This window comes from Chiroxiphia lanceolata, chromosome 1 (genome assembly GCF_009829145.1).
Source record: "Chiroxiphia lanceolata isolate bChiLan1 chromosome 1, bChiLan1.pri, whole genome shotgun sequence".
In the NCBI taxonomy this organism is placed as follows: Eukaryota; Metazoa; Chordata; class Aves; order Passeriformes; family Pipridae; genus Chiroxiphia; species Chiroxiphia lanceolata.
Window position 1 is genome coordinate 145,189,736 of NC_045637.1, and position 12,635 is coordinate 145,202,370.

At 42.5% G+C, this 12,635-nt stretch overlaps 1 protein-coding gene across 3 annotated transcripts in view; it reads right to left on the bottom strand.

Moving 5' to 3' along the window:
- WDR37 (WD repeat domain 37) overlaps window positions 1-7,169 on the bottom strand; it is a 42,670-nt gene extending 35,501 nt beyond the window's left edge. The window contains exons 1-2 of one of the 3 annotated variants that reach the window (XM_032697857.1): window positions 6,785-7,169; window positions 1,625-1,656 (exon numbers count right to left, since the gene is read on the bottom strand). In XM_032697857.1, coding sequence (XP_032553748.1) covers window positions 1,625-1,646 — 22 coding nt within the window. In that variant the 5' untranslated portion in view covers window positions 1,647-1,656; window positions 6,785-7,169. Of the gene's footprint in view, window positions 1-1,063; window positions 2,841-6,784 lie in introns of those variants that run through there. The other 2 variants (XM_032697866.1, XM_032697852.1) reach the window with 2 other exon arrangements.
- Window positions 7,170-12,635: the final 5,466 nt, after the last annotated feature.

Genomic DNA, 12,635 nt, shown 5'->3' on the forward strand with positions numbered 1-12,635 from the left:
TGCAATTATACATAGAGATGTTCATGTGAGTTATGCCTTACCAGGCATTGTTTTAACTATGTTAGTTTCCACTTGCCCTCTCTATCAAGCTACTCCATTTTGAAGGATTTTACCAAGAAATATTCTTTTCTGGATTGCTTCATAAAATCATAAAATTATTTGGGTTGGAAGAGACCTTTAAAGGTCAACCAGTGCAACTCCTCTGCAATAAGCAGGGACATCTCCATTGTCATCAGGTTGCTCAACCTGATCTGGAATGTTTCCAGGGATGGGGCATCCACCACCTTTCTGGGCAACCTGTGCCCATGTTTCACCACTCTCACCATAAAAAATTCTTCCTTATATTTAATGTAAATCTACCTCCTTTTAAGTAGATTTACCATCACACCTTGTTTTATCGCTACAGGCTCTGGTAACAAGTCTCTCTTCATCTTTCTTAGAAGCTCCCTTTAAGTACTGAAAGACTCCAATAAGGTCTCCCCAGATAATTCTCTTTTCCAGGCTAAAAAACTCCAACCCTCTTAGCTTTTCTTCACAGGAAAGGTATTCCAGCCCCCTGGTAATTTTTGTGGCTCTCCTCTGGACCAGTTCTAACAGATCCACGTCTTTCCTGTACCATTGCCTAGGACTGGCTTTCTGGGCTGCAAGCCCACATTGCTGCCTCATGTTCCATTTTTCATGCCCCCGTATCCCCAGGTCCCTCTCTGCTGGACTGTTCTCTACCCATTCACCCTCCAGCCCACACTGATATTGGGGATTGCCCCAACCCAAGGTGCAGGACCTTGCTCTTGGTCCTGTTGAACTTCATGACGCTCACACAGCCCACTCCTCAAGCCTGTCATGGTCCCTGCGGGTGGTGTCCCTTCCCTCAAGGAATGAACTGCGCCACTCAACATCAGCACGTACAGATTTGGCAGCTATACATTTTAGCACACAGAATTTAAAGGGACACAGTCAAATGCACAAGATTACATCTTCACATAGTGAAATTCTCACATTAACTACACAACAGTTTCTACTTTCACAGCTTGTGAGCAAACGGAACATTTTAGGCAGGACACACCTCCATCACTGTCTCTGTTTGGTAGCAGCACTTCACCTGCAGCCAGTGTCACTGCCAGGGACTGCCCTCTCCTCATGCACCAGCACGACACATCCCTCATGCACCGTTCTGGAGAGAGCAAGCATGCACGCTGTTCCCAGGCTCGGCAGGAGGGTGCACACAGCCACAGCAAAGCTGAAACCAAAGAGGCCACAAGCATGTGCATACAGAGGATGGGAAGGAGACACCAAGGGGACCAGCTTCACTACCTTTAATATAGTCCTGAATTCCACCAAATAGCCTTACAAACTTTAGGTAAGGGAGCAGTAATTAAGGGTTTTTAGAGCCAGGATGTAAAGTAAGTTTAAAAAAGTGACAGTGTCCCTTAAATGTTAACTTCACTTTGACAATTTCAGAACTATTTTGACTCTAATTGTAACAGTCAGAAGCTATAGGTTTTTCAAGAGTAGATTTCACAAAACAGATCCTTGGCAATATGATGCTAAAAAAAAATAAGGTGCTCATTTCTAGCAATTACCTGATTCCCCTTATTATGTAAGGTTTTCAAACAATGAAAATTACCTGTCCAGAATATCAGTGTCATGTTACATATCCTATGAAAACCATATTAAATATTGATTAGTAAAACAGTCAGTAGCATACAAACCAGTCACAGTCTTTCAATTTCTTTAAACTTTTGTAGTTAGAACAGCCAGACGACAGGAAAGGGAAAGGGCAAGGGAAAACATCAGTTCAAGTCTAAGCACCAAATCTCAGTCAAACAAAATAAGAAAATAGTGCTTCAAAACAACTCGTATATGATTAGTCAGATGTAGTTAATCATGACTTTTAAGTGTTCCAAATGGGTCCTGTGAAGAAAATTTCACTAAATTCACTTTCCTTTTTTACTTAGTAATACTACAAATAGGATGGAAAAATCATCAAGAACTGTTGGAATCTTCTTTCCTGAATCAAACGAAGCTGAATTCACAAAAGCTAAAAATTAGCAATCAAGAGTAAAAAAAGCCGAACAAAAGTGCTTTCTGAGAAATAAAAAGGGGAGGGAGGGAGTGTTCAGTATTGCTAAACTATATTCATTAAGGGTGGCAGTTCACAAATACTATATTATTAAAAAGTGAGCTTATGAGACATATTGAGCTATTCTGCTCAATCATTTTGGAAAATGCTACGTTTGCATAGTGTTCCTCACACAGTGATCTGTCAAAGTCTGGAGAGAACCCTTCTGATAAAGTCAATCAGCACAAGTAGGGGAGAAAAAGATGTCCTGGAAAACATCTAGACCACAGGTGATTACTACTTGCTGAATGCAAAGATATTTCAGTATTTCAAACATGCTGTTCAATTAAACGCACAAGATATGTTACAGTGTGTTAAATTAAAGTTCCGCCACCTACCTTTCTGTAACAGATGTTACCATGTATTCAGTCACAGGAAATACTTCAGAGTAACAACAGCTAAAAGCAGATGTGTATCCAATTACTGTTTTAGTCAGCTACAACAGAGAAAGGGCACTAACGAAAAGCGCACACACTGGCCTTACCAGACTTAAAAATTTACTGCAGGAATCAACTAATTCTACTTGCTTACTTCTGCTCTTGAGCACAGAACAGGCAAACTGCTGAAAGGAAAGAATTCCTGGGGTATGCATGTTGCTGAAGCCAGGGAGAAAATATGTTTTAAGATGTGTCAGAGCACAGACATAACTGCCACAGGATTGCATTTCCTTTTTTGTTCATTCAAGACAACACACAAGTCTGTAAAGGGAAAGCATCAGGAAATTTCAGCAACATCTTACCCTAGATCTCCCTACTCCATTTTGTTTAGAGTTTAGAAATAGTAATACTTACGATTTAAACAATTGTGTCAAAATTAAAAAAAAAACTACAATTTTATTGTATCTGTGTGCTTTTAAATCTCTTAGTCTCATGTCTCTCATTTTCAAACATGGCTTAGAAGAAAATTTCACTGTTTACTACATAAAACAAAAAGGCATTTTTGCAATAGTAATTATTGTCTAGTGCAGCATTAAAACCTTATGATACAAAGATGTCCATTAACATCGGGCATGGTGGTTGGTTTGGGGTTTTTTCCAGAAAGTGGGGAGGGAAAGGAGAAAGAGGAGAATGATTACAGTTATTAAGTTCCTAATTACATGTAACTCAGTTTGACAGCATTATTCATGAGTTAAGGGAATTCAAGTATCAACGTACGCCACTACAATCTTTATTAATATGCAAAGAAATCAAATTTAAAGGAGTAAAACTTCCATTTGTGGTCTTCAGTGAACAATTCCTTCAGTGATGCTGTACATTCAAGTGCCATTAATTCAGTGCAATCCCCAAGAATACAGCACACCTGAGAAAAATCAAGCTAAACAGACTGCTTTGTAAAACTAGTTGTTTGGCTAAAGGTAAATATTTAGGAAACAAAACCATTCCGGATCATCACAGATGATGCTGGAACCACTGAGTGTACTCAAACCTTGTGGAATCCACTCAAGCATTACATTATTGATTTTTTTTTCTAAATTTAGTGCAGCATTCTTTCAAATGAAAGTGGAGGTTCCTCGAAATGTAAAAGGGAAAAGCAAACATCCACCACTGAAGATGACAACCTCCTTTCAACAGAAAATAAAGAAGCTGAACCAATGAATTTTAAGTACTTTATACAGCTGAAATCAACAATAAAAGCTTTAACACATTAGTAAGTAACTACCCTAAGCAAGCTTCTAACACCAACATCGACATGTAAGCCAGCCCAGTTTTGCTGCTAGCAAGCTTTGATCTTATTAATTCAACTATGTCAGCAAATGCTGCAATCACACCAAAATGCAGACCTAGCCTGCCGTACAGTCAACTAAAGCAAGAAATGGTACTCTCACCATACAAGCTTATATTAACTAGTATTAGACAACTATAACTATCAAACTTGCATTTTTATTTCTTTTTTTAGAATACAGAAGAAATTTTCCTGAGTCCACTAATTATCATCAGACTAAGACCTATTTAGTGAAATTGCTGATGTCCTGAAAGCTTCCCTTTGAGACCTGTGCCACCATGCTCACTGAGGGTGCCCAACTGCTCCAAATACTTTAAATGGTACAGGATATGATATAATCTTATTCAACACTAATAAGTTACCTATGAGTATATCTCCTGCCTTTTTTATTTATAGGTACTGACTCACTGACTTTATTGAAGAGTTCAACAGACAGCATCACATCCTGCTAAATTGCTGGTTAAATCCTAAAATATGTTTGAAGGCTACTCTATTCCCTTACCTGTTTCACAGCCATTTCAACTCCCATTTCTGTATTACCAAATCCCCAACAGCCTAGAAGTAGCCTACATGCATACACGGGTATGCAAATACAAGACCTGAGGGTGAGGAATCTTAAGTTCAAGAGGAAAGGTGGTTTAACCACAGCACTACACTCGGAGGCCAGAATCTTATTGTGCTAGTCTCTAAACACTCAATATTTATGTACTTATTAGAGATGTACCAAATAAATTGCTATTATAGTTTTATTGAGGCAGAGTGACCTCTAATATCTTTGCTCTTCATTTGGGAATATATTACTTGCCACTAAATTAGAATCTTATAGTGCTTAAGAGTTCAACAAAAGCCAAGTAACTTTAACTATAACACATTTAGCTGTTCTGAAGCACCAATAAATAATCTCTGTACAGCACATTCTTGAAGCATTACCTCATATGGCCTAGCACAGAGAACTACAGAACCTTCCAACAGTCTGTGTGACAGCATTGTGAGTACCCAGTCCTACCCTCTTGAAACACTAAGACAGCCTAAAAATAGCCTGTGTGTATTACTCGAGGATGAGAAAACACAAATCACTCTGGCTTGCAAGGAGACTATCCTTATTCTTATCCATTCCTCAGTGGTCAGGCAGACAGTACCAATAAACTCTCCCCCAGAGAGGTGTGAAAAGGTAGTCTCCAGAAGAAGCCCCTCACCCTGGCCTTCACCTCACAAGACAAGCTACTAGTCTTAGCTCCAAGACTTAAAATTCCATGACATAAAATGATTCCAATCTCACCTCGAACTTATAAAATGCAATATCACTTAATTACTCCTTACCTGGCATGCACTAGTTCTGGCTTGCAACTTCAGGATTTCATAAAAATAAGCTCTTCTTGTAAGACATTATCACCACACTCACAGTATTTATCTCATGACTGTACCAATAAACTTAAGTGTCTCAGTCCATACTAAAGACTGCATCCTTTAAACAAATCCTAAATTTAAGAAATAGATGGTGGAAGGGCCTGTCTACATTGAAGAGACAGTCTCATCTTAGAATCTTTAGATTTAACATGATAAACCTAATTTAGGGACAAACGTACACATAAAAAACTGGCATTAAAAAACAAACAACATTACAGTGGCCTCTGCCTTAAATTACAATGTTTGGTGCAGGCTCCTTTTCTTAAAATAATTGCCCAAGTCCACAATATATAAAGCTATATTTAAAGTTATTACCAGACAGGTTAGAGTTGACACCACGCACAAAGATCTTATCTAAGCCAAACTACTCATTAGAAAACACACTTGTGGGTTCTTGGGGTTACCAACTCATTTTCAAAACCATCAAGAAACGCCAACAGCAGCCTTGCGTGGAAAACAGTTTCAGAAATTTGCTTAAGGAGAAAATATTGCTGTGATGTTGTAAAATGCATGAACAATTGACATTTGTATAATTTCAAGGTGTACTCAATGACACTGAATCACTTCAAAGAAGCTGTTCCACCAGTTCTTTACGTAAACCTTCCATGAAATTACTGTTACAGAAAGCCCACTTTAAGCCACAAAAACAAAACAAATTTGACAACCTGGAAGATGCACCAAGAGGGATAAAAACACATGTAGAAGTTTCTCTTTTCTTAAAAACACCAAGATGTCCTTGAATCACAGATCAACGTTTAACTTGAAAAAGTTTTCCTCATCTTTGCATAAGGAACTGGAACCTAACATCTACTCAAGCCTTGAATACATTAAGCATATCAATTCTTCCCTCAAACTTATTTTCATAGGTCTTAGCTGAGAAAAAGAGAGAAATACTGAAAATGGCTCTTTACGGACAACTTTTACCTATCTTGGACAGTACTAGGTCATTCTCCCACTGCTGGAGGCCAGATCCACCCCATCCCACCACAAACGGTGCTTCCCTTCCTCATTCAGCTGTGCCCCACTTCAGGGAATTTGGGCGTTTCATCTTTACTCCATCTGTACATGTGTCAGATGCTCTGAACTCAATCTATAAGATAACGAGGCACTACGCTGGGCTTGTCCTTAGGATATGCAGCAGCACACGAACAAAGTTAGCGAGCCGAGTCTCCTCAGCACCACCCTCGGCTCCACCGTCCGCAGACCTGGAACCATCCCTACAGCCTTTGGCTGGGAGCGCTAAAACACCCCGACACCCGGGAGCAGAAGAGGAAGGGCTCGTTTTTGGTTATTTCGGTGTTCAAGGAATACCGTGCGAGCCATTTCACGCGGAACTGAAGCGGAGCGGGGCGGGCTGGCAGGGGGTGCTCGGGGGGGAGCCCCGCGGGCCTGGGCGGCGGCAGCGGCACCGCGCAGGTACCGCCGCGGAGGCACCGCCGCTGCCCCCGGACCGCGCCCGGACCCCCGGGCCCCCTCAGCGCCTCGGGCGGCCGCGAAGATGGCGGAGGGTCCGCGCCCCGCTGCCCCCGCACTCACCTGTCAGACACGGCCGGGGCAGACACGGCGGGCGCGGAGGGGCAGGGCCGCGGGCGGCGCGGAGCAGGAGGAGGGGGAGGATGAGGACGGCGAGGAGGAGGAGAAGGGCGGGAGGTGCAGCAGCGGCGGCAGCAGCAGCAACAGCAACGATCCCGACGCCGCTCGGGCAGGACGCGCCTCCCCGGTGCGGAGCCCTCAAGGCGACATCCGGCGGAAGCGGCGCGGCCCCCGCTCCGGGCCGCGATGGCGACGAGCAGGGGCTGGGGGAGCCTCCCGGGATAGGGAATGGCACTGGGCCCGGGAGAGCCTCCCGCTGGGGGAGCAGCCCGCGGGATCGCGAATGGCAGCGGGCAGGACCTGCCCCGCCGCCGCCCCGCGGCTCGTCCCCGCTGACCCAGGTCAGCCCAGGGTCAGCTCAGTGCTGGTGTTTAAACAGCTCAGTTGTGTTTCATCCCGACTGTCGCCTCTCGGGGGTAACGCTGTGTTACGCTCTACAACTCCCTGAAAGGAGGGTGTAGCCAGGTGGGGGTCGGTCTCTTCTCCCAGGGAACCAGCGACAGGACAAGAGAGCACGGTATTAAGCTGCACCAGGGGAGGTTTAGTTTCGATATTCGGAAGAATTTCTCTACAGAAGGGGTGCTCAGACATTGGAATGGGCTGCCCAGGGAGGTGGTGGAGTCACCGTCCCTGGAGGTGTTTAAGAAGAGGCCAGATGTGGCACTCAGTGTCATGGTCTAGTTGATAGGTGGTGTTGGGTCATAGGTTGGACTTGATGATCTCAGCAGTCTTTTCCAACCTAGTTGATTCTGTGATTTACTGTTTACTGTTAACACTGTTTTAATACATCCAGTAACACTGGGGGGTGAAACTTCCGTGAAACACCACTGGAATTCCGTATTTTTTAATAGAGAATGGCTGGGAAATACTGCTTCTGGACTTTACTGTGTCTGCAGACGGTACGAGAGAAGCAGTGTGTCAAAGCTAGCCATGATTTGCAAGTAGGCTGTTCACTCTGAAGCCTACAACGCGTAATTGAAATGTGATTAATTCCTCTGCTGATTAACACTTAGAAAAAACCTTCACCTAAAATTCTTATTCAACGTAGCAGATAGTGAAAGTCAAAAGAGGCCTTTGCCTAATTATTTTCCCTCTTCCTGCAGATTATCTAGCTGCCTCAGAAGAGGTCTGTGAAAAGGCCAGAAGAACATGTGCCTCAGTGAGGGCTGGAAATATTAAATTTTCTTTTCATGTGCTTCCCAGCTACAAGTCTGCCAGCAGTTCTTTTTTGTCTTCTTTTTCCTTTCTATCCACTACTGTGCAGTCATGTCTTAATTAAAGCTGTATTAAACACCGACAAAAATAGTGATTTACCTATTTACTAGCTTATTTTTCATTACTGGAGGTCATTCTCCAAGATAACCAGCCTAACTGGTTGAGCATCTCCCATAATTGTATCCTATTTGCTTCTTCAAAGCCACCAAAAGGGAGCAAAATGAATAGGTAAATGGCTTTAAGGAGTGGAAAAGAAGGGAGACTGAACAGGCAAAAGAAGAGGGACAAAAGGTAGAACAGAGTTGCCTGGAGGAAGCCTGAACATAGCCTGACCAAATGCCACCGTTTGATGCTTTGAATTCTTTCTCCAGATGGTGCAGTTGCAGTGGCTCAGCCATCTCACCCAAGGCACAACTCAAGTCCTCAGCTGTTCAGTTCCTAAGTAAATATTTTTCAAGCCTTATTATCCCTACCAAAATTACTTAGCCCTATTATAACACTACTGTACCATAACAGCTTTAGCTGTAACTGTGAAGGAAAAAACTGTCCAGTGAGAGCACAAGGACCCATATTTGAGAGTTCCCTGGGAAAACATTTGGCAAATTTGTTGTCCTCTGGAGCAGCTCTCTCTCTAGCATCTGAGCATAATAGAGAGATGACCATTTTTTTCCTGAAGAAATGTAAAATACTAAAATAAACAAAGACAGGGGTTTAAATAACTTTATCCTTGGGAGAGGGTGCTTCACCCGAAAATTAACAGGAAATCCCAAATAGCCTGGAAGTATCCTACATCTGTACAGATGCTGTTGCTTTTTCATGAGAAAAGAACAACAAGTGGCCTGTTGTCACTCCAGCTCTGCTACTGGTTTGGTTTTGTTGTGGCAGTGCAAGAGTAGCAGGCACTGTGCAATGTACAGGAGCAAGAGCAGAACAAAAGACTGCTTTTCACAAATTACCTGTTTTAAAAAAAGAGACAAAGATAGGAATACAGGAACCTGGGGAAATGGGAAGGGCAGTACCAGTCAGCATCTCTTCAACAGCTAAGAAGCCTTCGTAATAAGTATTGTAATAAGTTGAGTGAGAAAAGTTAGGTTGTCCTGGACATCACCTTCCAGACCTACTTCTGAATAACAGCTGAATCTCTCAAATTAACATTTTCCAAAGCTGTAAAAGTAGGAAAAAACAAAGCCTCCTATCCAGAGTTCAAACCAAAAGTAAGAAAAACAAACAAACAAACAAAAAGATTTAAGAGGTCAAGCATTACTTCTTCCTATAGGAATGCTTCTAATAACTCCTTCCTAAAAGAGCCATTTCCTATATCATTATTCATTCACCTTATGCTGTACAAAAACATTTGGAAACTGTCCATCATAGCACTCTTTCCATCACACTTGAGATAGCAAACCTAAATGCAAATACAATATCCTACTTACATATTTAGCATACATGTATTACATTTTTACTACGAAGCCATCTGTCTTCTCTGGAGCAAGCCAAAGCCAACCCTCTTCCCTGAACTAGGCCATTTAAGAGAGCAGATTCAAGTGAACAACAGCAGATTAGTTAAGAATGGGAGGTATTTACCTCCCATTTCAGATAAAACTCAGGTGGTTGTTTGCTCTCCACCTAAGTGGATCACTTAGACAAATATTTTCTGGAGAGCTATGACTCCAAGGCAGGAGCAGACTTCCGAGAGGAATTCTCCAGGGAGACGAGGAAAAAGGATAGCTCTATAGCTTAGATGGGTGAACTGGAAGTCTTAAATATCAGGGCAAGTGAACAGGAAGATGAAAAAGAAGAAGGTTGGACATGAAGTATAGGAAAAAGCCCTTAATATTCCTAGGCAAATCTGAAAACCAAGGACAAGCATGTTTCAGGAGTCTATGCATTCTAGGCAGGGGTCAAATACCAGGTTTGTTCAGAATTTACTTCATCCTGTGGTTCACCATCTTCTTGTTTAACTTGCAGGAGAACTAAAATGTTCTCCTCCAGTTTGATGGAGGTTGCATTTCCCTTTATCTTCGTAGACAGCAAAAGTCTGTCACCGATTTGCAGCTGGTTGGATTTTCAGGTGAAATGAAGTCTTCTTGGTGGTGACGGGAAACAGTTTTCCTCTTGTTTGTAGTGTTTGAAAATAGTCAGCAGACTTCAGGAGATGCATAAATTAAGTCTCAAAGGCATTTATATGTCACTTCAGGCACTCTTCTGTTTATGCAGGGTGCAGTAAAAGTTCTGAGGTTTCAGTGAGGTGCATACCACTACAGAAATTAGGATGCTTTATTTTCAACACAAAGAGCTTTGAAAGTACAGAGCAAGTCTGGAGGGGAGCGAGATGAAAGATGAGACAGGTGACATAAAACACCTGATCCTGAAAGTGTCTTCGGTTAAAAGCTTGGGAGGTCTCTCCCTTGTTTGTTTTGTGAAAATGTTTGGGTTTGTCTCTGTCATCCTTTGTGCCTCCTTCTTTGCCTCTCATTATCCAGGACTTGTCACTTGGTGCTCACAAGCCTTGCTGCAGGTGAAGTGCTTTGTTTGTCTGGGCAAGACAGAAACTGTAGTTGTTTCTGACTGCCAGGTTCTAAAGCGCCTGTATAGAAGTTCTCAATAGCTATTACTAGGAAAATAAGAATCTCTTTTCTTTTCTCCATTATCTATAAGGACTTTTTTTTTATATTTCCCTCTGCTGTGTGGCCTGAACATCACTCCGTACACCTGCTCATTGGTGTGTGTCACACATCAGTTTTGCCTCATGTACAGACCCACCTCTGCCTCTCAGGGTAGAAGTAACTATTCCAAAAGAGCTTCACTCACAGGAGAGCTTCTTGTTAACTCTGTTGTCTCCCTATGAAATGCTGGTTTGTATGTCCATCTCAGTAGTTATATTTTTGATGGATTTGTGTAGCTTGTTTGGTTACATTAGGAAAATCATAGAATAAAAAAATTACAGATTTTTTTTATCTAGAACAATCAAATGAGCAAGTGATTGATGTGGTAAAGGATATTCTCGTTATTTCTACAAAGCTCAGTCTCCAGTTACTGTGTTTTCGTGCCAAACAGTGACTCAGCAATAAGAAATCTGTAAAGTAATGATAAATCAAGTCAATAAAAAGTAATCTGTGTACATTTCAGTCCTTTGTGAGAGTTTGTGAGAGCACACATTTATGTTAATGTTCTTGTGATAACATTAGATTTGTAATATTGTTAATTCATACTAATGTTCTGATGTTATATTTTGTGTAGTTAAAGGGAAATGCAGCAGCTTGGCCATTCTTACTCTCTTTTTTTCTTTCATTTTTTTTTTTTTTTTTTTTTTTTTACTTTTGATGCTCTACCGGTTTCAAGTGGCTTCCACTTAAACCACTTCCACAGTCCTTTCATGAAGCTCTGCACAGGAAAACACTGTAAGATACCACCCTTGTAAAATATTAACTGTCCATTTGAACATTTTGTGCTGATAATCATATCTCTAAATGATAGGCCATCTGTCCTGTTCACAGGAAAAATCAAACCAACCAGATGGAAATACTGGAACTTGAGCTGAGAGACAATCAGAAAGAGCCTTGCCCCCAAGGCATGTGAAATGTCACTTTTATGGAATCTAGTTATAAATCCAAATATGTGCACAGGCAATAAAGTAAAAGTCTTGCAGTAAAAGTCTTGCTGAGAAGGTACTCAGCTGTGGTGGTGTGAAGTTTCTAGAGGCTGCTATTGAAGTTTCTCTGCCTCTATCTGTGCATATCTATAAGTCCCCTATCTGACCAGTTCATCTTGACATCTGGCCTACGCTCCATTCCTTCAAAGAAACTGGGTGTTTCTTTCTCTGCCTCGAAAGAACTCGATGAGTCAGGCAGTTTCAGAGCTTGACTAGCACAGGAACTGTTTTCCACAAGCTGTAGCTCTCAGTGCAGGAGGGGGGACAAGTGGCCTATATTGCCCCGCTCTGAGTGCCACAGGCCCTGAGCTGTACGACACAAATGAACCTTTGGCTCGAGGGGTGCTGCTATGGAGCAAAGAAAAGCATCCAAGACCAGATGTGCCAAAACGCCCTGTGACTCTACAGACCCGTGCTTATGGCTGCTGCTTGAAACACTCCCAGAGCTGAACAGAAATTGAACAAACATCCCCACATCTGTAGGACCGGCACTTTGGCGTGGTCCTTTGGTTTTCATGGATGGGTGAAAAGGTAGCGCTCAATGTTAGAAATGGATCAAGCTTCAGACACTGGAATGGGATGCCCAGGAAGATCCCTGGAGGTGTTTAAGGGAAGACTGGACGTAGCACTTGGTGCCATGGTTGGTCCGGTTGACCGGCAGGGTGATGTTGGGTCATAGGCTGGACTCGATGATGTCAGAGGTCTTTTCCTGCCTCTTTAGCCACCAGCGCGCTTGTAGCAAATGTGGGTAGAGCCCTTCCCAAATCTTCGTTCGCGAAGCCTAGCCATGAATTCAGTGATCCTTGGTTACTAGGAGAAGCTGAAGGCTTCTCCCTGGTAATGGAGTCCAATCCCGATCCCCTTCTCATTCCCGTTCCCTATCCCGATCCCGGTCCCCCTGTGCCGGGGTCGCCACCTCAGAACGCC